The sequence below is a fragment of the Moschus berezovskii genome, chromosome 1, assembly GCF_049115385.1.
Source record: "Moschus berezovskii isolate FMDL1 chromosome 1, NW_MosBer_1.0, whole genome shotgun sequence".
Lineage (NCBI taxonomy): Eukaryota > Metazoa > Chordata > Mammalia > Artiodactyla > Moschidae > Moschus > Moschus berezovskii.
The window spans coordinates 21,069,428-21,094,934 of record NC_142460.1 but is presented as its reverse complement, the minus strand read 5'-3'; the positions used below and the strand labels follow the sequence as shown (position 1 = coordinate 21,094,934).

The 25,507-nt window shown below is 39.3% G+C and overlaps 1 protein-coding gene across 1 annotated transcript in view; it reads right to left on the bottom strand.

Annotated features, from left to right (window-relative positions):
• Nucleotides 1-2,140: 2,140 nt before the first annotated feature.
• Nucleotides 2,141-25,507, bottom strand: part of PAXBP1 (PAX3 and PAX7 binding protein 1) — a 37,563-nt gene continuing 14,196 nt past the window's right edge. The window contains exons 8-18 of the mRNA XM_055421286.2: nt 23,983-24,106; nt 20,341-20,440; nt 20,139-20,254; nt 16,673-16,872; nt 15,477-15,621; nt 14,697-14,818; nt 13,885-13,961; nt 13,177-13,243; nt 8,993-9,139; nt 7,223-7,377; nt 2,141-2,389 (exon numbers count right to left, since the gene is read on the bottom strand). Of these exons, the coding sequence (XP_055277261.1) occupies nt 2,272-2,389; nt 7,223-7,377; nt 8,993-9,139; nt 13,177-13,243; nt 13,885-13,961; nt 14,697-14,818; nt 15,477-15,621; nt 16,673-16,872; nt 20,139-20,254; nt 20,341-20,440; nt 23,983-24,106 (1,371 nt within the window). The 3' untranslated portion in view covers nt 2,141-2,271. The remainder of the gene's footprint in view (nt 2,390-7,222; nt 7,378-8,992; nt 9,140-13,176; nt 13,244-13,884; nt 13,962-14,696; nt 14,819-15,476; nt 15,622-16,672; nt 16,873-20,138; nt 20,255-20,340; nt 20,441-23,982; nt 24,107-25,507) is intronic.

The window sequence follows — 25,507 nt, the reverse complement described above, 5'->3', positions numbered from 1 at the left end:
TCCCGCTCCCTCTCCTTCACTCCCATCATCATTTCCACCCTCCAAATCTCTTGTATATCCAATGCTATCTCAGGGACTGCTCCCCAGAGGACCTGAGCTAATACACTGGGGGACTTACCCTCCCCCTCCTTTCTTTGGCCAAGGGTTGCTCCCAGGCACATGAGGTGGTGGACCCTCTAGCCTGTAGCACAGGTTGAGAAAGCCCTCCAGCAGAGCTATAGGTATTTGCACCATGACATCAATAAGGATGTGGCTCACCAGCATCATCTGGTACACAACAGTAGTTATTGGTCTTTACGACTGTGGTTTATAGTGTCTCAATAACTTTCCTTTTCGAAAACCCTCCTCATCTGTTTTGCAAGTATTTTGGAAGACTGTGCCAAAAGAAAAAACTGAAAAGACAAAAACCTCAGCTTTATTAAAATGTCACCCTCTGAATTTAAACATTTGACAATTTCCTTCCTAAGAAAGAATGTCCTTTACCTATTTCAGGAATAAAAAACTTCTGGTTGAGATATGAGAACTACTTAACGCACAGTTCTGTGCTAAATTCACCTTACACCAAACTCACTCCTGAAAGTGTCAGAGCCTGATGGATTTTATAGGATGAAGAATCTGAGTTTAACTCGAGTCCTTAAAAGCAGATATAGGAAAAGTAATCAGTCCAATAGGTTTCAAAAAACAAATTTAAGGCACAAATGATGTGCATGTCATATATATATACATGTTTATATATTTTAGTACACTGAAGTTGAGAATAAGCCTTCTATTTTAATTCTATTTAGTAGGCCACTGAGTTGTAACAAAATTCATCAAGAATCAATCTGTAGGGATAAGCAGTGTCCCTACAATAAAGATAAAACTGACAAGAGCAATAAAGAATGCATGACACTGTTCTAAATAGTATGACTTGACCAAGGATACTCATGCTAATGATCTCACTATATTAGTCATTTGAAATGCTCTAACTAAAATTAGTCACTAGCCAAATACAACAATGGTTCTATTTAAAAATTAATTTAATGCTGGCTAAAGCTTAATTACATATATAATTATCAAACAGTAGTTCTTAATTTCCAAAAAGTTCCTCTTTTGAAAATCACATAATCAGAAAGCATAAAAGTTCTCTGAACATTTACAACATGGTATAAATATTATAGGGCTTCCCTGGTGGTTCAGTCGGTAAAGAATCTGCCTGCAGTGTGGGAGACCTAGGTTCGATCCCTGGGTTGGGAAGATCCCCTGGAGGAGGGCATGGCAATTCACTCCAGTATTTTTGCCTAAAGAATCCTCAAGGACAGAGGAGCCTGGTAGGCTACAGTCCATGGGGTCTCAAAGAGTCAGACACGACTAAGCACAGCACATAAATATCACAGAAGACCATGGATATTAAACTGCCTGGGTGTGGCGAATCAGCAAAATGTGTTCTTTACTGCATATATAACTCACATATGTGGGATTTTAAGTATAATGCTAGACTACTAAAATACAAATCCATGTATTTTTTTTAAGCGGGTCAGGGAGTAAAATCATGAATGAGACAGGACAGTCAGCCCAAAACCATGCAGTAAAGTTGTGGGTCTGTTATTTCCAAAAATGAAACATCTGTGTTCTCTTCAGAAACCTATGTTGCATATATTATTTAGAGCTCACATTAAATGAACAGTTGACTGTAATGCTAACTCAAGAAAGAAAAGTTCACCATTCACCAATGACTAAGTCCACATTCAGCTCTCAATTTTAAGGCAGCACAGCTTCGGTGACAGCAACTGCTAACCAAAAGTGATGAATACTTAGTCACTTGCCAGCCCTTTTGTTGCAACAGTGTAGTAATTTCCCTAAGACAATTTGCTACTGAATAATTTTCCTGCTGTTAGAAGGCTTACTCTGTAGAAAAACACCACAAATTTCCAGTGTGAAAGTAACTCCATGGTGGTATAAATATATATATGCATAACTATACAATATACACTGCACACATCCTTTACAGAGAACAATTAACTGAGAGGGTTAATTTAATTGACCATATAAAATACTTCTGTAAACAAAGTATGGCAGGCAGTAAGGAAACCATTCATAGACTTCCTAGGAATAATCTGAATTCCTTTCATCTGAAGAAATCGCATGTAAGGACGCAGTATTGAATATTAATAACATTCTTTGTATTAAAATGAGTCAGTATTTTACACTTTAAGAAACTTTACATATATACAAAACATTTACACTGGGAATGGTATTAGAGCAAATAGGCTTTGTTTTAGTCTCATAGATCTATTTTCCTTCGATCAAAGACTTAAATTCTTTCACATTGTGGTCACTTGCAACAGACATAGCATGATCCAGAGCTCGAACGCTTGCAAGGAGTTTTACTATCTGTTTTATGTTTTCTCTAAAAAGAAAAAAGGAAACAGAGATAAGCAAGTTACAGCATGTGAAAAAAAAATTATCCATATTTAAAAAAAAACCTTTCCTGTTTAGATGACTAGCCAGGAAAAGGATTCATTAAAAAAATAAAAATAAACACCCCACATCTCGTTCAGATCCATGATTTTCATTAATATCTAGAAAGGAAAGAAACCAATCTATTGCCTAATTACTTCAGAGTCCAGCCACCCATTCCTTCGCAAACCCGAGTCCTAGCTCTTCTAGAATATACCAGGAACACAAATTGTATTTGTGAATATTCATCACCAATCCATCAAGATCCAGCATAACTTCCATTCCTCTAAAGTCCAATAATAAAGTATAATCTGGCTTCCTTTATCACCCAGCTACAAGTCATTCTCAGCAATCCTCAAATTTTAGCATACATCAGAATTAGCTAGAGGAGTGCTGAAACACAGACCATCAGGCCCCTCCCTCGGAATTCTGTTCAGCAGGTCTGGGGTGAGGCCGAGAATCTGCGTCTCTAACAAAGCTGCCAGGTGATGCTGCTGCTGCTGGTCCAGGAAGTACGTTTAAGATTAGTTTGAATAAGTGTGACATTGTCAGTTGTCTCTTCTCTACAGAAATGTAGTAAGCACCTTCCTGGGAAGGATTATAATTTGTAAGATGTTGTGACCCAGATGGAGCCTACTTTATGTGCACTGCACACAGCAGGTGCTTAAATAGCTGCTAAATTCTTTTCTGTAGAAAAGTGAATACTGTTTGTTTATATTTAAACTCCCCAAAACACTGCAACCAACACCAAAATGACACATTAAGGATGAAATAAAAATATAAATCATAATTACCTGCCAAAGATTTTTTTTTAACGACTGAAGTATTTACTACCTACTTTGCCTTTTTTAGCATAAAAGGAATCAAGTTTTCTCTCAAAATAAGGTTCTTTTTCATGGTAGGGGAACAAAAGGAAAAAGAAAAAAGATTTTCTTATGGTGGTACAACTGATGTATGTGATCAAAATGAAAATGAAACTCTGACATTAGGAAGAATATATGAAATGAAACTAACACACTGCAAGCTGCAGAGTGTGGCCAAAAAAACAAACAAAAAATTTCTTCTAAATGGTATTAGTAGTTATTATTACTATTACTTTTATGCTACAGATCTATCCCCAAATTATTGAACTTTCAAGACAACATACTGAAAAAGGTTAGTGGTTTATTCATTCCTTCTCTGAAACCCTTCATAAAAAAATACGTGTAAGGTGCTCCCATAATTCACTTAGCCCATCCGTTCCGTTCTGTCGCTCAGTTGTGTCCGACTCTTTGCGACCCCGTGGACTGGAGCCTACCAGGCTTCTCTGTCCATGGGATTCTCCAGGCAAGAATACTGGAGTGGGTTACCGTTTCCTTCTCCAGGGGATCTTCCCGACCCAGGGATCGAACCCGGGTCTCCCGCATTGGAGGCAGACGCTTTAACCTCTGGTATAGATATAAAAAAACTTAACATAGAGCACAAACATCCCCAAATTGGGATATAACCTTCAATATACTTGGGGTTTCAGTGGCTATTTTTTCTTGGGTTTGTATCTGTAAAATGAACCTGCAAAGACCAAGATGCATGACATTCTAAGAGTCTACAGTCTCCTCAATTTATGATTCATTCATTCCCCTTACAGCTGGTGCTTACTATAAGTCTTCCCTTAATATCTTCATGAATAAATAACATACTGAAATAACATTAGGTAAGAGTTAGAAAGAATGAAGGGATGAAGCCAAAGCAAAAACACTACCCAGTTGTGGATGTGACTGGTGATAGAAGCAAGGTCTGATGCTGTAAAGAGCAATATTGCATAGGAACCTGGAATGTTAGGTCCATGAATCAAGGCAAATTGGAAGTGGTCAAACAGGAGGTGGCAAGAGTGAACGTCGACATTCTAGGAATCAGTGAACTAAAATGGGCTGGAATGGGTGAATTTAACTCAGATGACCATTATATCTACTACTGTGGGCAGGAATCCCTTCGAAGAAATGGAGTAGCCATCATGGTCAACAAGAGTCCAAAATGCTGTACTTGGATATAATCTCAAAAACGACAGAATGATCTCTGTTCGTTTCCAAGGCAAACCATTCAGTGTTACAGTAATCCAAGCCTATGCCCCAACCAGTAATGCTGAAGAAGCCGAAGTTGAACGGTTCTATGAAAACCTACAAGACCTTTTAGAACTAACACCCAAAAAAGATGTCCTTTTCATTATAGGGAACTGGAATGCAAAAGTAGGAAGTCAAGAAACACCTGGAGTAACAGGCAAATTTGGCCGTGGAGCATGGAATGAAGCAGGGCAAAGGCTAAAAAGAGTTTTGCCAAGAGAACGCACTGGTCATAGCAAACACCCTCTTCCAACAACACAAGAGAAGACTCTACACATGGACATCACCAGATGGTCAACACCGAAAACAGATTGATTATATTCTTTGCAGCCAAAGATGGAGAAGCTCTATACAATTAGCAAAAACAAGACCAGGAGCTGACTGTGGCTCAGATCATGAACTCCTTATTGCCAAATTCAGACTGAAATTGAAGAAAGTAGGGAAAACCACTAGACCATTCAGGTATGACCTAAATCAAATCCCTTATGATTATACAGTGGAAATGAGAAATAGATTTAAGGGACTAGATCTGATAAGATAGAGTGCCTGATGAACTATGGATGGAGGTTCGTGACATTGTACAGGAGACAGGGACGAAGAACATCCCCATGGAAAAGAAACGCAAAAAAGCAAAATGGCTATCTGACGAGGCCTTACAAATAGCTGTGAAAAGAAGAGAAGCGAAAGCAAAGGAGAAAAGGAAAGATATAAGCATCTGAATGCAGAGTTCCAAAGGATAGCAAGGAGAGATAAGAAAGCCTTCCTCAGCGATCAATGCAAAGAAATAGAGGAAAACAACAGAATAGGAAAGACAAGAGATATCTTCAAGAAAATTAGAGATTCCAAGGGAACATTTCATGCAAAGATGGGCTCAATAAAGGACAGAAATGGTATGGACCTAATGGAAGCAGAAGATATTAAGAAGAGGTGGCAAGAATACACAAAGAACTGTACAAAAAAGATCTTCACGACCAAGATAATCACGATGGTGTGATCACTGACCTAGAGCCAGACATCTTGGAATGTGAAGTCAACTGGGCCTTAGAAAGCTCACTACGAACAAAGCTAGTGGAGGTGATGGAATTCCAGCTGAGCTATTTCAAATCCTGAAAGATGATGCTGTGAAAGTGCTGCACTCACTATGACAGCAAATTTGGAAAAGTCAGCAATGGCCACAGGACTGGAAAAGGTCAGTCTTCATTCCAGTCCCAAAGAAAGGCAATGCCAAAGAATGCTCAAACTACCGCACAATTGCACTCATTTCACACGCTAGTAAAGTCATGCTCAAAATTCCAAGCCAGGCTTCAGCAATACATGAACCGTGAACTTCCAGATGTTCAGGCTGGTTTTAGAAAAGGCAGAGGATCAAATTGCCAACATCCGCTGGATCATGGAAAAAGCAAGAGTTCCAAAAAACATCTATTTCTGCTTCATTGACTATGCCAAAGCCTTTGACTGTGTGAATCCAACAAACTTGAAAATTCTGAAAGAGATCAGAATACCAGACCACCTGACCTGCCTTTTGAGAAACCTGTATGCAGGTCAGGAAGCAACAGTTAAAACTGGACATGGAACAATAGACTGGTTCCAGATAGGAAAAGGAGTACGTCAAGGTTGTATATTGTCACCCTGATTATTTAACTTATATGCAGAGTACATCATGACGAACGCTGGGCTGGAAGAAGCACAGGATGGAATCAAGATTGCTAGGAGAAATATCAATAACCTCAGATATGCAGATGACACCACCCTTTCGGCAGAAAGTGAAGAGGAACTCAAAAGCCTCTTGATGAAAGAGAAAGAGGAGAGTGAAAAAGTTAGCTTGAAGCTCAACATTCAGAAAGCTAAGATCATGGCATGTGGTCCCATCACTTCATGGGAAAAAGATGGGGAAACAATGGGAACAGTGTCAGACTTTATTTTCTGGAGCTCCAAAATCACTGCGGATGCTGACTGCAGCCATGTAATTAAAAGACACTTACTCCTTGGAAGGAAAGTTATGACCAACCTAGATAGTATATTTAAAAGCAGAGACATTACTTTGCCAACAAAGGTCCATCTAGTCAAGGCTGTGGTTTTTCCCGTGGTCATGTATGGATGTGAGAGTTGGACTGTGAAGAAAGCTGATCGCCGAAGAATTGATGCTTTTGAACTGTGGTGCTGGAGAATACTCTTGAGAGTCCCTTGGACTGCAAGGAGATTCAACCAGTCCATTCTAAAGGAGATCAGTCCTGGGTGTTCATTGGAAGGACTGATCCTAAAGCTGAAACTGCAATACTTTGGCCACCTCATGCGAAGAGTTGACTCACTGGAAAAGACTCTGATGCTGGGAGGGATTGGGGGTGGGAGGAGAAAGGGATGACAGAGAACTGAGATGGCTCGATGGCATCACCGATTCAATGGAGGGAGGTTAGTTTGTGTGTCTCCGGGAGTTGGTGATGGACAGGGAGGCCTGGCGTGCTGGGATTCATGGGGTCGCAAAGAGTCAGACACGACTGAGCAACTGAACTGAAGAGTGCAAAAGTGAAAAACTACAGTGCCCATTTTTGGTAGGTTTATCAATATGAAGTCAACGTACAATTTAAAGTAAAATATAAACATGTCTCTACCAAAAGCATTTTAGTAATACTAGACCCAACAACTAAGACTCTAGATCACTGTTTCATTTGGTAATTACAAATAATTACCTTGCATTTCTTTTTTCCACATCAGAGCACCCAATACTGTTTCTGTAAATTGTATCTGCTAAGTGTACAAGGTATCGACAGAAGTTTTCTAACTGAGAAATAGTTCTTTCTCCTTTAAGATTCACGAACCACTGCTTGGGAAAACAATTAATTACCTATGGAGAAGAAAGATGTAGAACAGTTAAAACAAAAATAAAGTGTCTAAAAGCTGAGTCTAGACAACAGGTATAATGTATTTAACTAGAAGATATGCTACTGAGCTACATATTAACTAGGTACTTAGAAGGGATATTCTTTTAAACCTGATTTTCTATGTAAGCTATACAAATATACCTGGATATACTCTACTTCGACAGACACCCAATGCAAAAGATAAATAAATTCTCCAAAATTTAAGTAAATTGGGGACATAAAATTGATAACCAACTGCCTCACTTTCCAGTCTTCCAAGTCCTAAATGAATTGAACTGACCTTTTGTCAGCAGTTTTTGATGTAATAATATGTATAGCATAAATACCAAATTACAGCCCCTCCCCCGCAGAATGGTTCAGTCAGCAGGCATCTGTGCCGACAGCAGGAGCCACGCCGGCCCAGAACAGGGTGGAGAGACCATCACGCCAGAGGGGCAGCCTAGGGCAGGCACCTAAGCAGGGTCCGCATGGCATGGCGCCAACTCGGTGTAGGGAACTGAAACCTGAGCAAGGGGAAGCCTGTTCCCACTTGTGAGAAAGTGGCCCCACCGAAGAAACTGGGGATGCTTGGAGAAACAACGGGTTCAAGCTGGGCCAAGAAAGTACCAGGTGAGTCTGGAACATTGTGCCAGGAAACAATGAAATGCTCCCCCAAATTAGAAACAAGGTCACAGAGGTCAACTTGAAGGAACCTATACTAATCAAGTCTAGGACAATTCTTGCCAAAGATGCAAGATGTGAATATAACCATGAGAGAATATAAAAAAAAAACACCAAACTGAAGGACATTCTACAAAAAACTTGCCTATCGTTTTCAGGGGTATCAAGGTATGAAGATCAAGGAAACCTTCAAATGACAATTGAATGCAAAGGATGATCTGGAAATTTCTTTTGCCAATTTCTTTCAATATTATTGAGACAGCTGATAAAATTTGAAAAGAGCCCTAAGGATTAGGTGACAATATATAAATGTAATTTCCTGATGTTCATGTTTATACTGTAATGTACAACAAAATCTATGTTTATAGGAAACAAGACACAAAAATATTTGATGGTGAGGGAATGTCAGAGAATTACTCTAACGTGGTATAGGTCAAAAAGCTATACTGTACTTGCAGAATTTAATTGTATTATTGTTTAAAAATTAAAAAAAAAAAGTTTTAAAAAACTATCAAAATTGTGTATATAACACATGCATATAACTCATGTATATAAAGTAAAAAAAATTTTAATTACTTCTTAAATGAGAAAAGAAACCATTTCTTTAGTAACACTTAGAATAGCATTCCTTCAACTGTTAAAAACCATCTCCAAGTTAAAACTTTTATTAGTACCTACAAAAATAAATATTGATATAGACAGATGGATAGAAGGATAAATATACACATATACAGCACACATTTTTACATGAAAAATGCTAAGGGGATTTGGGACTACCTAGGAGGCAAGCTGACTGTCAACATTACAGCAAATTAAATAATCAAAGGGGTTTTCATAAATTTCTCAAATCTCTTCAAATAAAACAATTCATCTTAACGTATATGCTTTAAAAACTTCACTATGAGTCATTTAACTCACATTTTGGGCTTTTTTGATGCTGTCATCTCCATATTCTGAATTCTGAAAAGCCATGAGAATGTATCTATTTAATAAACCGTCAATTGATAATTCCTGAAGAGTTTTGTTTGAGAAAATGCCATACCATTGAAGAAAATTGCCTAAGAGCTAGTGAGAAGAGAAAAATTATTTTTCCCAGTTGCAGTGAGATACAATTGACATGTAACATTGCACAAGTTTAACAATTTAAACATATAATAATAATTAAAATATATATTGTGAAATGATTACGAGTTTAGTTAACATCCTTCCCTTCACAGAGTTACACATCTTTTTTCTAGTCTCTTAGCAATTTTCAAATATACATTACACTACAGTAATTACAGTTATCATGTTGTACTCTACACCCTGAGAACCTACCTTACAACTGGATGCTTGTACCTTTTGATTCCTTTACCCCATCTCCCCATTTAGACAGCATACTTAAAAAGAGACATTACTTTGCCAACAAAGGTCCATCTAGTCAAGGCTATGGTTTTTCCAATAGTCATGTATGGATGTGAGAGTTGGACTATAAAGAAGGCTGAGCGCCGAAGAATTGATGCTTTTGAACTGTGGTGTTGGAGAAGACTCTTGAGAGTCCCTTGGACTGCAAGGAGATCCAACCAGTCCATCCTAAAGGAAATCAGTCCTGAATATTCAGTGGAGGAACTGATGCTGAAGCTCCAATACTTTGGCCACCTGATGCAAAGACCTGACTCATTGGAAAAGACCCTGATGCTGGGAAAGATTGAAGGTGGAAGGAGAAGGATAGAGGATGAGATGGTTGGATGGCATCACCGATTCAATGGACATGAGTTTGAGTAAACTCCAGGAGTTGGTGATGAACAGGGAGGCCTGGTGTGCTGCAGTCCATGGGGTCGCAAAGAGTCGGACCTGACTGAATGAACTGAACCCCACCTGTGGCAACCACAAATCAGATCTCTGTTACTAGAAGTTTGTTTTTTTGAAAAGGGAAAAAAAGTACTGAGAGGCAATGTAAAGTGACGAATTTAAGTACATACAAAGTCAATTGCTTATACACTAAAACACCTTATAAAATACCATGGACCATGTCTTGCCTAAGCACTAAGAAGCAGTTTTGAAGGGCCTGAATATTTCCTAGAATGACTGAAATTAACTAAACTTTAAATAGCCACACAGAGTTGGTAGTTACTGTAGTGGACAACGCAGGTAAGAAGAGTTTCCATCATAACAAAGTACCTGCAGAGAAGTGATTATTCTTAGATAAATGTCCTCCCTTGAAAATCATGAAAAATGTCACAGTCCTATGACTCTGCCAAAAGATGGAAATTCTCTGACTACCACATTGCATGCTTCCCTGGTGGCTCATTGGCAAAGAATCCACCTGTAATGCAGGAGACTTGGGTTTAATCCCTGGATTAGGAAAATCCCCTGAAGAAGGAAATGGAAACCCACTCCAGTATTCTTGCCTGGAAAATCCCATGGACAGAGGAGCCTGGCAGGCTACAGTCCACGGGGTCACAGAGTCAGACACCACTGAGAGACTAACTTGTAAGACCTGCGTGTTTACCAGACCTCATGAATCAGGACACTGGAAGCTACTTAAGTTCAATACCCATACAAAAATGGAAGTCCCCGCACATTCTACCATAAATACTTCCATGTTCTCAGTATTTCTCATCCTAGGAAATTATAACATTATCCAACCAATCAAGCAGGCCACAGCCTACATGTCACTCCCAGCCTCTCCCTCAAGCTGCCTCATCCCACCTCAACCCCTGCTGTCCCTTCTCTTGGTCCCTGCTGCCATACCCCTAACGGAAGCTGCCGCCATCTCTTTATGGCTCTGGTACTGTTCTTCTCAAGCAGGGTTCTGTGACACAACTAAATCCTACAGAAAATGATTTGTGTAACTCTTTAATTTTCCCAAGGATGGAACAAACTAGTACCATTCCAGGTACATACACCCGGATAGATAGAGGCCTTAGGGCACCAGGAATTAGTTTGTTCCCAGAACCGCAGTTGAGAACTGCTGAAGAGTCAGACTGGCCTGAGGAGACGCCCAACTCTACCAGTTAACAAAGGAGTGAGCCTGGGTAGGCGATTCTGCACCCCACTGTCCCATCAGTGGAGTTAAGCTCACAGGGCTGTTGTGAGGATTCGAGAGAATAATCTGTATAAAGGGTGTGGTACAGTGCTTGGAACACAGTAAATATGTAGTAAGTACTAATTCCCATTTTCATTATTACCATCTTTACCTATTTCAAACCATTATCTCCACATAGCAACCGCAATATCTAAAAAATGGCAATATTTTTCAAGTCACCTCCCTACTTAAAAACCCTCCACAACCCATGTTAAGGGCAGATGACTTTCAACAAAGGTACAAAAGCAACTGAATTTAATAAAAGATAGCCTTTTCAACAGAGTGTGCTGGGGCAAATGAACTTAAACAACCAGGCCTCATGCCCTATATAAAAATTAACTCAAAATGAATCACAGACTTAAATGTAGAACTTAGCCATGAAACATCTAGAAGAGAGGCTAGGGAAAAAACTTAGTGGTCTTGTGTTACACAAAGATTTTTCAGATGTGACACGTAAAGCACAATCCATAACAGGGAAAAGTAGTAATTGAACTTCACCAGAATGAAGAGCTTCTGAGAGAATGAAGATAAGCTACAGACTCAGGGGAAAAAGTTTGCAAATCATTATGTGAAGTATTTGTATCAGAATATAAAACTCAAAGCTCAATAATAAGAAAACCCAATTTTACAAAATAAGCAAAAGATTTGCAGAGATACTTCACTAAAGAACCTATGAGTGTTAGTTGCTCAGTTTTGTCCAACTCTTTGCAACCCCATGGACTGTAGCCCACCAGGCTCCAACCCATTCCACCAAGGCCCAACCCATTCCACCAAGAATGCTGGAATGGGTTGCCATGCCCTTCTCCAGAGGATCTTCCCGACCCAGGGATCAAACCCGGATCTCCTACACTGCAGGCAGATTCTTTACCATCTGAGCCACATACAGATGGTAAGTAAGCACATGAAAACGTGCTCAGCATCATCAGTCATTAGGGAAATGCGAACCATAACAAGACATGAACATACACTTGGAGAATGGCTTAAAAAAATAAAAGCCCTGAAAGACACCGAGTGTGTGAGAAAGAACTAGAACACTAATACTGTTGGTTTAGAAAACAGCTTTTAGATATTTACCTAATAATCGAAGAGAAATAAAAACTTATATTCCCAGAAAAACCTGTATGCTGACAGGTTTACTCATAATTACTCCAAACTGTAAACTATCTAATGGATAAAAAACCACACCAAAAAATGTTATATCCAGAAGAATCTGAGTATAACTGAATCACTCTACTGTACAACACAACACTGTCAAGTCAACTATATTTCAATAAAAAATTTTAAATGGTATATTCACCATCTGAAAACAGGAATGAACCTAAAATAACACTAAATCATGAATGCATTATGTTACATGAATGCAGCCAGATTCAAAAGGCTAACTAGTATATAATTCCATTCCTAAGACATTCTTACAAAGAAAACTATAAGACAATAAAAATGGCTTAGGAATTGGGGGATTTGGGTTATAATCTTGATTTGGAGAGTCTCCTAGAATGTTTCCACGTAAGTTATAGCTTCTGTATCATCTGGATTGCTCATCTCTTCCCTAACTCTAGCCACCCTGGACTTCTCTCAGCTCTAGAATATCTGGCTCTCCCTCACCTCAGGGCCAACCAACAACCTAAACATCACTTCTCAGGATGGAAGGGAATCTGCTATACCCCTTGTCATATGCTCCAATACAACTCTGAATTTCCTTTTTCAAAATTCCTCCTACCTGAGATTACTTATTTGCGATCATCAATTGTGCTGGGTTATAAACACCATGATGGCTCTACTTCTGTCTTATTCAGTGCTATATTCCCCCAACTTGGAAGAGTACCTGGTACTCTATCTGCTGAATAAATCAACTGTGGTTTAGTAAGGCATTTTGTTGGGTAGTCTGGATCTTATTGGGACTCAGAATTCATTTCCTCCTCTGTAAACATCAAACCTATCAAGTTATTTAACCAAATAGTAAAATACTTTTCAAAATATACTGTATGAAAGTCAAACAAAATCTGAAGGTTTCAGATAGCCTGTAGACACTTACCTTAACTGAAGACCAAAACTGTCGTTGAAAAAACAAGTAAGGCCCAGAATTTTTATTTTCCAAGACACTAAGGAAAAAAAGAGAAACACATCATGATCAAAAGTTGTGTTTTAAGTTCCATCTTATTTCTAGAAGATTTCTGCTAAGTAAGAGGTGAACAAAGGAAGCAATGAATTTTTCTGATTTTCAATTGTATTCCAGAAGATAATAATTTTAAAAGGTAATGGCAATGTATTCTGAGATAACGGAGCACTATTTGTTTATTCCACTTAAGTGAAGCAGTTTCCACAATGAGCTCCTCAATTTGGGCTACAGGTTTAGACGATAGGTAGGTACTCTTGCCTGGAGAATCCCATGGATGGAGGAGCCTGGTGGGCTGCAGTCCATGGGGTCGCTAGGAGTCGGACACGACTGAGCGACTTCACTTTCACTTTTCACTTTTACACATTGGAGAAGGAAATGGCAACCCACTCCAGTGTTCTTGCCTGGAGAATCCCAGGGACGGGGCAGCCTGGTGGGCTTCTGTCTATGGGGTCACACAGAGTCGGACACGACTGAAGTGACTTAGCAGCAGCAGCAGCAGGTAAACTTTACAGGTAGGTAGAGTTTATATTACAAGCTATGCTTAGTTTTCCCAGAATTTAAGAAGCTTTCTCTGAAAGACAATAGAGAATACTATCATCTTTAACATTTTTAGGAATGACTTACTTTTTGGGATACAAGGGCATGAATACATCATCATCTAAAGTTCTCCTCATTCTCAATAGGAGTGCTTTTAGGTATACCTGAAGAGTTAAAAATAGATCACGCATTATAATAAGGGTTATGATAAAAACTGAGGAAATAAAAATAAGCCGCATTCAAATTTAACTGAGTGTTCAACTTTGAGTGGACAGCTCAAATTCACTTCCTCACGAAAGGCCCTTCTTCTCGGTTCACGTCTCATCAGTTACCAAGTAATAGAGTCATTTAGAGGTCTTCCAGCCCCTTCACCTACTATACAAGGGTTAAAATCAGGTCTGTAATTCTGGTTCTTCTCAAAATGAGGCCAGTGAAGTAAAACAATGATAAAGAGTACGCTCGTAAGAAAGTTCAGTGGGGGCAGCAGCAGTTTAAAATTTGGAAACTGATTATATAAAACAACACCTGACTGTTTCACATGCTATTTTACGTGTTTCGGGATTTAAATTATCGATTGTTACACATCCCAGTAGTTTTCTGCTTTTCTTTTCTCAAATAAAAAAAAAAATAAAGTTCTTCAAGGGATGTCTGATTAGTCTGATTGTGAATGGGGACGGGGTGGCAAGAAGGATGAAAACAGTATAGATAAGCTATCTAGACTCTCTTCTTTTGAAACTAAAAACCACTACCTCAAATTTTCTATATAAAGGACCAGATACCTCAAGTCAGAGAATCAGATTTTCTGACTATAACCCACTCATTTTCTCAACTTGCTCATTTCCAAAGGGAGAGAAGATATATAAAATTTTTAAACTTTTCATAAATAACAACTAAATTACCTGTGTATTTTTGTTTTCTGCATGCACCACTGAAGGATATCCATTTATTAATTTTAGAGTAATTCCAACCATTCTTGAAGTCTGTGTTGTAGAAAAGGGGTCCCACATATTTTCAGCAATCACTATTAAGAAAAAAAAAAAGGTAGAAAAGTACTGAGATATAGACGTAAACTGCAGCTGACTTAAATCTGATGTCAAGCAGTCCTCAGTTTAGAAATGCCAATCGTTGACTCTTCCTCTAGAGCGTGAGCTTCAGTTGTCTTTGTCCAATTAACCACAGGAATGTTGAAGATTAGGCAAAGGTGAAGAGGAGACACAGATTCCTATTACTTTCTGCTTCTTGGTGAAAATAAAGACTGGGGAAAATAGGATTTTATATCCCAGGAGATTCTGTCCCAGTGTCAAGAATCTCTAACTGAACCTAAACTTTTTTAATACTTTAAATAGGTCCGTAGGTCAATGATTCCTAAACTTTTGTGAGAAATTGACGAAAGAAATGAAAGTGCTCCCTGGAAAAATGCATATCGTCCCCGAAACTATGGATTCAGTTTTGCTTCAGGCAGTCCTTAAGAGTCTAAAATCTGCCTACTGCCCCCAATTCCAGGCCCTCCCCAAGGTGGTCTTCAAAGTCCCAAGGTACCCTTTAGCCATCTCTGGGTCTGACTGTAACTTCATTATTAATAATATAATTTCTAAGAGAACATATGCTCTGATTAAAAACTCCTGACAATAGATATGAAAAACCCAATGAGTTTGAATGTTCAATTCCGTAATCTCTACCTGTTAGTTTAGGAAGAATCACCTTTTCCACAATGGTAGGCAACAGTGCGACATCGACATCATCCTTTTCTTGCTCTCGCTCTTCACAGCCATAAAACAGCAAAGATTCAAACCATAGCATGTTCTCAAAGTCACGACATTTTGCCTAGAAAATATTTACAACATTTACAACAGTGGCTAATTCTGCTTCTAGCCACAAAGAGAGTAACCGGAACTGGATTCAGCCTTCAGCCATAAACTAAATAGGCGACAAAGTATATGAAACGTCTATTCTTAGACAATGGACCAGCAGAGGCAGTACAGGACAACGGCCCCTGAAAGAAAAGAGTCAACGGAGGCGACTGCTGGTCAGGAGAGCAGAGCAGGGCGGGGGACTACCAAGTAGAGCAGTCCTGCTGAGTCAGGAGACAGAAAGAGTCCAGGGAGGCGGAGACAGCTGGCGGCTGCGGGATCGAGGGCTGCCAGGGGCGCAGCACCGCACCCGCAAGCCTCTGCCAGTGCGCTGGGACACACAGCGCAGCGTGGAATGCCACAGGGGCTGCGCAAGCAGGAGCTGCGAGCACAAGAGTCCCCAGAGCTCACATTGTTCTCCTGTCGTTTCCAGGGCTTCCACCTCAGCCTTCTTTTTGGTATAGTTTGCATACTCAACCCAACCCATGTCATCATGCCCATGGCTCCACCCATATGTTGGTAACTTACAAAACTGTTATCTAAAACATGACCACTAGATGTACACTGACAATTTGACAATTACCTAGACAATTATCTCCCTTAGGTAACAAGCAAACAGTTTCTACTGATTGCACCTCTTAAATCTACCAGTTTATCTCATCCTCCTGATTTCCATCAGCACTGACTTACTTCAGGGCCCCCCTTCACATCTTCCTCACTGACATTCTACAGTCTTCTGGGATCAAAGAACCAAGTTCTTATTCATTCATGTTCCCATCTCCATGTCAATACTTGTAATTTTAGTTGAGAAAGAGACTGTATACAAACTGAGAAGCAATAGATGGTTCTCTTAAAAAGGGTCAGAAAATAAAAGGAGAGATCGGTAAGATTACACCCAGTGATACTCTGCATCACTTATAGCCCTGAGCATGACCTACCTCCTGGGAAAAATAGTTTATTCAAGCTTCATCTCTTCCCCAAGCATCATGGTATCCTGCTTTCCAACAGTGAGAAAAGTCACTCACCTCAAGCGGAGTCCAAGTGAGAAGCTGCAGTCTTATGAGGGGGTTGAGCAGCTTTGGCAAACACAGGCCGATGTAGGCATGCTTATAGGATGTGTAGTATTTTGAACGCCAGGCTTCAAACTGGGATTTAATACAATCGATTGAATAGAAACTTTCAAGGACATCTTCAAAAACCTTGCTGGACTCTTTTGAAATGCGATCTAAAACCAACAAAAACAACAAAGAAACCCCCACAGAGAAATGTTAACTTAGTATGCAGTAGAAAAAACGCAGTTCAGTTATCTTCACCATTTTCTCTGTAGCCTGAGTAAGTAATAAGATAAGGCTCATTAACAAAGGAACAGTCCATGGGGTCGCAAAGAGTTGGACAAGACTGAGCAACTGAAATGAATGATCAACTGCAACTTAAAGGAAAGGAAACAAAGATAAATTTAGGTTCCAAATGTCTATCACACAAACTACATTGCAGGCAGTCACCATTCTGCATAGTTCCAATATGTACCATTATCTGCTGCTGCTGTGAAGTCATTTCAGTCGTGTCCGACTCTGTGCGACCCCATAGACAGCAGCCCACCAGGCTCCCCCGTCCCTGGGATTCTCCAGGCAAGAACACTGGGGTTGCCATTTCCTTCTCCAATGTGTGAAAGTGAAAAGTGAAAGTGAAGTCACTCAGTCATGTCCGACTCTACCGCAGCCTACCAGGCTCCTCCGTCCATGGGATTTTCCAGGCAAGAGTACTGAAGTGGGTTGCCATTGCCTTCTCCTACCATTATCTGCTACCATAGTCTGAATAACACCTGTTCCCCAAAACTCCGTTCAAATTTCAGTTACCATGGAACAGTAAGTATGAGTAATTGCATAAAGTACAAACTCTGTATCCAGCTCTTCTGCCCACAGATCACCATTTAAATAACAGATATGCATGATCATCAGTGACCAATCATATCTGTTCTTTCAAAGTTGCTTGGTGACTACAATAACTAACATAGACAAGAATCCACAATGGATGCTAGGATCTTTGAGTGAAGTTATTTGATGCTGTATATGACTCTGAACAGTGGACTCTTTATAATGAAGAGATCGAGTCATGACAATCTACTTCTTAAGATCCACCTAAACACCACTGATAGAAGGCAACCTAACATATGCCATCTGCTATTATATAATCCAACATCCTCTGGATCATGGAGAAAGCAAGAGAGTTCCAGAAGAGCATCTATTTCTGCTTCATTGACTATGCCAAAGCCTTTGACTGTGTGGATCACAATAAACTGGAACATTCTGAAAGAGATGGGAATACCAGACCACCTGACCTGCCTCTTGAGAAACCTGTACACAGGTCAGGAAGCAACAGTCAGAATTGTATATGGAACAACAGACTGGTTCCAGATAGGAAAAGGAGTACATCAAGGCTGTATATTGTCACCTTGCTTATTTAACTTATATGCAGAGTACATCATGAGGAACGCTGGGCTGGAAGAAGCACAAGCTGGAGTCAAGATTGCTGGGAGAAATAGCAATAACCTCAGATATGCAGATGACACCACCCTTATGGCAGAAAGTGAAGAGGAACTCAAAAGCCTCTTGATGAAAGTGAAAGAGGAGAGTGAAAAGGTTGGCTTGAAGCTCAACATTCAGAAAACAAAGATCATGGCATCTGGTCCCATCACTTCATGGGAAATAGATGGAAAAACAGTGGAAACAGTGTTAGATTTTATTTTTCTGGGCTCCAAAATCACTGCAGATGCTGACTGCAGCCAGGAAATTAAAAGACGCTTACTCCTTGGAAGGAAAGTTATGACCAACCTTGATAGTATATTAAAAAGCAGAGACATTACTTTGCCAACCAAGGTCTGTCTAGTCAAGGCTATGGTTTTTCCCGTGGTCATGTATGGATGTGAGAGTTGGACTGTGAAGAAAGCTGAGCGCCGAAGAATTGATGCTTTTGAACTGTGGTGTTGGAGAAGACTCTTGAGAGTCCCTTGTACTGCAAGGAGATCCAACCAGTCCATTCTAAGGGAGATCGATCCTGGGTGTTCATTGGAAGGACTGATGCAAAAGCTGAAACTTTGGCCACCTCATGTGACGAGTTGACTCACTGGAAAAGACTCTGATGCTGGGAAAGGTTGGGGGCGGGAGGAGAAGGGGACAACAGAGAATGAGATGGCTGGATGGCATCACTGACTCTGTGGACATGAGTTTGGGTGAATTCCCAGAGTTGGTGATGGACAGGGAGGCCTGGCGTGCCTCATGGGGTCGCGGAGAGTCGGACACGACTGAGCGACTGAACTGAACTGATTATATAATAAGAAACAGCAACTTTTATGAAGTATTCTCGCCAAAAAGGTTTAACCTGAATCTAATTAAGACTCCAGACTTAAATTCCAGTTTACAAGAAATACAGTGACTGTAGGAACAAGTTACCATGAGGAATTTAGAATGTAGGATATTTTATAAGACAAATGGCCTTCAGAAAGCAAATGCCTTGAACAGATAGTAGGGGTGTGTGTATTATAAGGTACTCATGATATCCATTAATTCTAGATAAAAAAGGTGCAATGACCAAGTGCAATGCAGGAACCCTGTGTGGATCCAGGTTTGGATAACACAAAGTAACCCACAAAAACAGTCCTGAGAATTTGGGAGGTACTGAATACAGATATGATACTAAGAAATTTCAGTTAATTATTCTCAAGGGTGCTAACAGTGTTACAATAAGGTAGAAAAGCATCCTTTTTCAGGGGGGAGACATTAAATATGTTAAAGTTTTTAGAGGCAAGTGCCATGATGTCTGTTTCAGCGAAACATACACATATCCAAAGCAAACTTGGCCAAATGATGGTAAGAACTGCTGAATTTGGGTGACAGGTAGATGGTGATCAATTTCCTATATGTTTAGAAATGTTCACTATAAAATAGTGAGAGAAACAAAATAAGATAAGCTTCTCCAACTATGAGTCTAAGTTAATAAATGACAGGTAACTGCAGCCAATGGTGGGAAATAAAGACTTTTACTTGGGTTTCCTTCTGGAAATGCCTTCATGTAACAGTACTAACTATTCCCTGTGGCTGAATGATTCAGGACTCCCCAAATCAGGAACTCCCTTTAGGGCTGAGCAGGGCTCCCTACTGCCAACCTTTACCTTTCCAGACCAGACAGGCTATATTAGGGCGGCCCCTGGGATCTGAAACATTCTCCTGTCGCTTTTAAAATTCTATGATTCTGAAGAGCAATATTATTTATAATGCAAGTAACTAAATAAACCCCATAAGAAAGTGTTAACACTAATTGTGAGAACTCATCACGCTATTCAGTAATAAAAACAGGTAAAAACAGGTGCAAGTAAGCAACAAGTGCCAGGTTCTAAGGCAGAGGCCACAAAACCTCAAATTATTTCATGGTAACAACTACAGTCAAACAGAAAGCACACTGACAATGAATCTCATTTCCAAATAAAAGTCTAACCTTTTTCCAGATTGAAATTTGTGATATCCGTAGAAGTTTCTTCATCATCACTGGAAAGGCCTTCAAGGTGATCTGCCATCTTACCAGTCTGCTCTCTGGCTTGTCTACGACGAGTCCTAAATAATAAGCAGTGAGTTCCCAAACCAGATAAAGGAGACTCCTCCTTTCACAAACCGACCAACAGCAAACATCTGGAGATTACCTCCTGGCCTCCCGTTCTGCAATCCGACGTTTGGCATGCTCTTGATACAGTGCCCGATCTCGTCCAAAGGAGTCAAGATTTGGTGCCATCAGAGCTTTATCTGGAAAACAACAATGGTTAAAATTAAAAGCCTTCCTCCAACAATCTTGAGGAAAGAGTTTGCACAGAATAAGCCATAATGACAGACTGCTTTCTAATCTCAACAACGGGATTCTGCAATAACTGATAAACCAGATAGTTTGCTAATTTAGAGCAAATCTCAATATTAATCCACGTTTCCACAAAAAGGAGTAGAGAAATAGAGTCTGACAACACTACCCCAGTGCAAACTGGCTGAATCCCTGTTCTTATGTCTAAGTAACAAAACTAGTTTATGCTATCATGATGACAAAGTAAAAAACCTACGTTATTTGTGTAAAGGGAAAAATAATAGGTTACTTTTTTAGGAATGAACTTAAGCATCATATTGTTGAATGATATGAAATGACAGCAAAGAGGTCTAAGTAGGAAGTATGAAAAAACACCTTTGTTACAGGGATTTAATGATTTATTCTATTTTGTTCTAATTTTTCTTTGCAGAAATTTATTCTCTATTACTATTTTAAAAACAAGGGCAGAATCAACAATATAGACTAAAAATCATATCTGAATAGGACCAAGTTGTGCTTTCTCAACCACTACTTTCAAAGCACAATTCCCTTATTTCTTTTTTTCCCATTTTCCCTCTCTCCCTCTTTTTAATTTCTTGGACAAATTTTCTGACTTAGCTCTCGACATTCCTACTTATGTTTATCTGTCAGTTACCATTTTTTAGTCTCCAGGGTGTGGCTAGTCTTCTGAGAAGATTTCTGTTTTATAGCACCTTCTACTTGTGCTACATGTAGGAGCTCTTCTGCCATCTCCCAAGGATAGCAATTACGTTTTAAATTTTCTCCTGCCACCTGCATTTGTGTCCTCAGTCTCTTTGGTCCTACTTCTTGTGTTGCTTTCCGATGATAATTAACTACACAGGAATGAGACTGGAAATTTGGTGGATGCAGGTGGGAGCTGTCTAACAGAGGCATCTACATCAGATCACTGGGTAAAAGTCAACCTTCTGTTGGGGGCCCCAGATACTAGTGTCCCATGGTCTTTTCTCTGGACCCACTCTCTTTGTCCAGAGAAGAATCCTGGAGACTCTCTTGCCTAGGGTAGAAGCAGAAGTGGGGAAAACATCTCTCTGCGATGCTTTATTTCTACATTTAAGTTCGACACTATGGAGACATCCTGTAATACTCAGGATAGTAATGGGAAGCAAAAACCCCAGAGGGTGTGGGGGCAGGTGGGGGGCGAGACCACGTGCAAAATGAAAGACATCAACTGAAGTTTTTCCCTGATATCAAAGACGTGGCACAGCAACAGGGAAAATAAAACCAAAAAAAGTGTTGGTGTCTACTTCAGTGTATCCTAACTACCCTAGATCCAACTACTTTTAAAAGTTGACTCTTTTGCTGCTTAATAAACAAGATGCCCCAGCTCTACCTCAAATGGGACTCCACTACATATCACAAATAAATTAGCTAAAAAGTCCCAAACTACAGAAATGATTCCTGCCTCTTTAAGAGGCAGCCATCATTAAAGACGTATTCTAAAGAAAATTATAATGTTAACTTAGTATAATACTTAAAATGTTTATATTTAGAGACTTTTTAAAATATATATTGAAGGAGACAGAGCAGACAACTCAACTGATAGCTTCCTTCTTTCTGTAAGAACTATATGCATTAACTGTGGTAAAGCACTTCCAAATCTAAACAGAAGAATTTCACACTGTATTTTTGTTTCTTTAAAAAAAAGATATCAGAAAAAGAAATCGATACTTCAGTATCCCATGCAATTTTCCTCAAATCTTCGGCAATAATGAATACTCCCTCTAGGACAATACTTTTCACTTACTCATTACATTTCTTTCCAACTGTCAATCTATTGATAATTAACACCCATCATTCAACCCTTATGCTGAATTCCATGTAAGTAAATACCTCCAAATTATAAAGAACAGATTATAGCTTGGAAAAGGTATTTGATGAAATGCACAGCTCACACAACCATTTAACTTAAAAGGAAATTACTTCCCATCATAGATATAATGATTATTACCTGTATTCTGCCCCAGAAATCTGGTTCTGTCTGGATCAAAAGTGATTTGAGAGGCATGCATTAGTTATTTAGGTGCCCCAAATGGCACTAATCCAAATTTAAATGTGTATGGGCTTCCCTGGTGGCTCAGAGGTTAAAGCGTCTGCCTCCAATGCAGGAGACCCGGGTTTGATCCCTGGGTCGGGAAGATCCCCTGGAGAAGGAAATGGTAACCCACTCCAGTATTCTTGCCGGGAGAATCCCATGGACAGAGAAGCCTGGTGGGCTACAGTCCACGGGGTCGCAAAGAGTCGGACACGACTGAGCGACTTCACTTCACGGCAAAAACAGAACGTCAAAGCCATTCACATGGCTCACACTGAGTCTGACTCATCTGAGGGCCATGTCACCATCTCTTTATGATGCTCCAAAACCCATTCAGCACACAGGAGAATGCTTTCCAGGGATTCAGTGTCTCTCTAATTTAGAGGATACACTATATGACAAAGCATTGTTTTCAGAAAGAATAAGAACAGGGCACTTTACACTTGGAACACCTGGAGTGGCTGTTTAACATGCAGATTACTGGACACCATCCAAGACCTGGCAAGAATTTCTGGAGACGGGACCAAGAAATCTGCATTTTAAATTAATATCATGGGTAATTCTGATGTACACATCCATTTAAGAACTGCTGACACAAGGACCAAAGAAATAACAAAAAAAGCCAGGAGAAATCCAACATAGGAAAATTCCTATTATAGTACTCAAGAACATAGAGGGCAATAAAAAGTGGAATTAAAATGTTTTTAATATGTCAGGTTAAAGAATTTCAGCTAAACTCTTTATTAAGAGGTTTCTAATTCATTTTGGTTTTCCATAACCCACATCATAATGAAAGGAATATAAATTTTAAATTTCCAGATTTTTACACTAAAATTTTAAGAAGTGTTGGCATCAACTGACTTACTAAAAAAAAAAAACCCAAAAAAACTTGGTTATATAAGGCAAACTAGAAAATTTTTTTAAAAAATTTCAATACAAAAAATTTTGCTTTATGCGATGGGTGAAGCTCAAAACTCCCCTAATCTTGGAATTGTATCATTTGTTATGTAATAAAACCCTCTCTCCCATCCAAAATTTCCCAGCCCCTAACTCAAAACCTTGGTTATGATCAACAACAGCATTTGTGTGAGTATTTGTATTGATGTTAAAATGGGGGAAAAATAATCACTTAGGGACAAGTAGATACTGATGACATCCTTACTATACTTTGAAGAATGAAAAAATATGCCCAAAGAAGACTAAGATAGAATATTAGTACATGATTTGCGCTCATTTGTGAAGCTGTATTTTCTTAAACACAAACCGACATGCTATGAATAATTTTAGATCTACCTGACACAAGAGCAAGGAAATTTGTTTCTTAAAAAAGAATGCCCTGAGATGTCTACGTTTCAATTAGGATGCACTAAGTAAACAAGGTTGTTTAATGAATAATAAAAACCTTCAAGATGGACTGACTTGAATGGCTTGAAAACTCCGAAGATTCATCTTTAATATCATCTTGTCGTCTTTGGACAAGGCGGGAAGCTCGCTGTTTGTACAGCTGATGTATTGCTGATTCAAGTTCATTAATCAGTGGCACCTGTAAAAATACAACACACTCCGTAACACCAAACTCCTCAGATGCTTATTTATTTGAGGGTTCCATATTATTTCCGGATTTCTGAAGGGAGTACCCTCTGGACAGAATAATGATGAATTCCCAATGAAATACAAATAGTAATTCAGTTTTACGACGTCTGGGAAATAACACTTCTTCTTTTATTCCATATATGGAACTATAATGTCCAGTGCCTAGTTGTTGGAGCAAAAGTTTAGTTAGGAAACTTAAACACTTTAACAATAGTAAAGAGAGTGAGTAAAGAAATGTCAGAAATTTTAGTGCTTTTCTTTTAAAGTACGTGAAAGTCCATTTTTAGTTTTCTAGCAGCATGATCTACCTTGCAATTTTTGTAGCGTAAGATAAACTAATATTGCTGTGTAAGACCAACAAAATGGCTCTGAGTAGGTAAAGAGTTTGCTAACTGCCCAATTTCGGACATTTAAATTGCTCTACCATCCACAAGGACCAAGTACTTTACAGTAATGTTATACTACTTTGTGGCTTTATCATACATTTTAAATGTGAACTGCATTCATTTATATTAATAAAGTGAATAAAATTTCGAGCTATCATTAACCTGTCTAAAAATCAATCTATTTGAAACTCAAAGTTCTTCTGTTCCCATCAAATATTTAATTTTTTTCATATATTTAAATAAAATTGCTTGCATGAATTGTTGCTTTACAAAGTCAACAGATTTTTCCAGGTTAACAGCCACAGCTAAGCATTCAGTTGGTTCATACAGAATACAAAAAGCTTACAGAATGAGACCTAACTTAAAAGGAAAAACCAGAAAACATTCTCTTTTTATAAATACCTTATGCTATATAATCAAATGCTATGAAACTTTCACAAAACGCTAACAACCACTAGACATACCTGAGGAAACCAGAAATTCTAGTTTCCTGATGGTTAGTGCGAATAAAAAACACACTATTTAGAGTTGGGCACCACTGGCACCAATATAGCAGCTTCCTGAACTGAACAGACTGCAAATGGAAAATAAAAAGAAGCAGGTGGGGTAAAAGCATTCACACACTTGAATGATTCCACTGCAAAAGCAACAAGTGTTCACAGAAAGGTCAAACTGACGCAGTCATTTTATTCTTTCATATGCTGCACCATGGGCAGCAGCGTCCCCAGACCTGGATGGTATCAGCCGAGCCCACAGACTAACTCGAAGGTTAACCATGACCCATTTTTCAAGCAATTGTTGTCATACTATTGTGACTTACACTCACCCACCCCCTCATTTTTCAAACCATATAAGACTAAGGACAAATGAACCTACGGGCCTGCAATGCATTCCTTTAGCCCTGGAGGTTATTAACACTCTTCTACTGCTAAGCTAGATGGCTGAGGCTGCATCAGACAGAACCT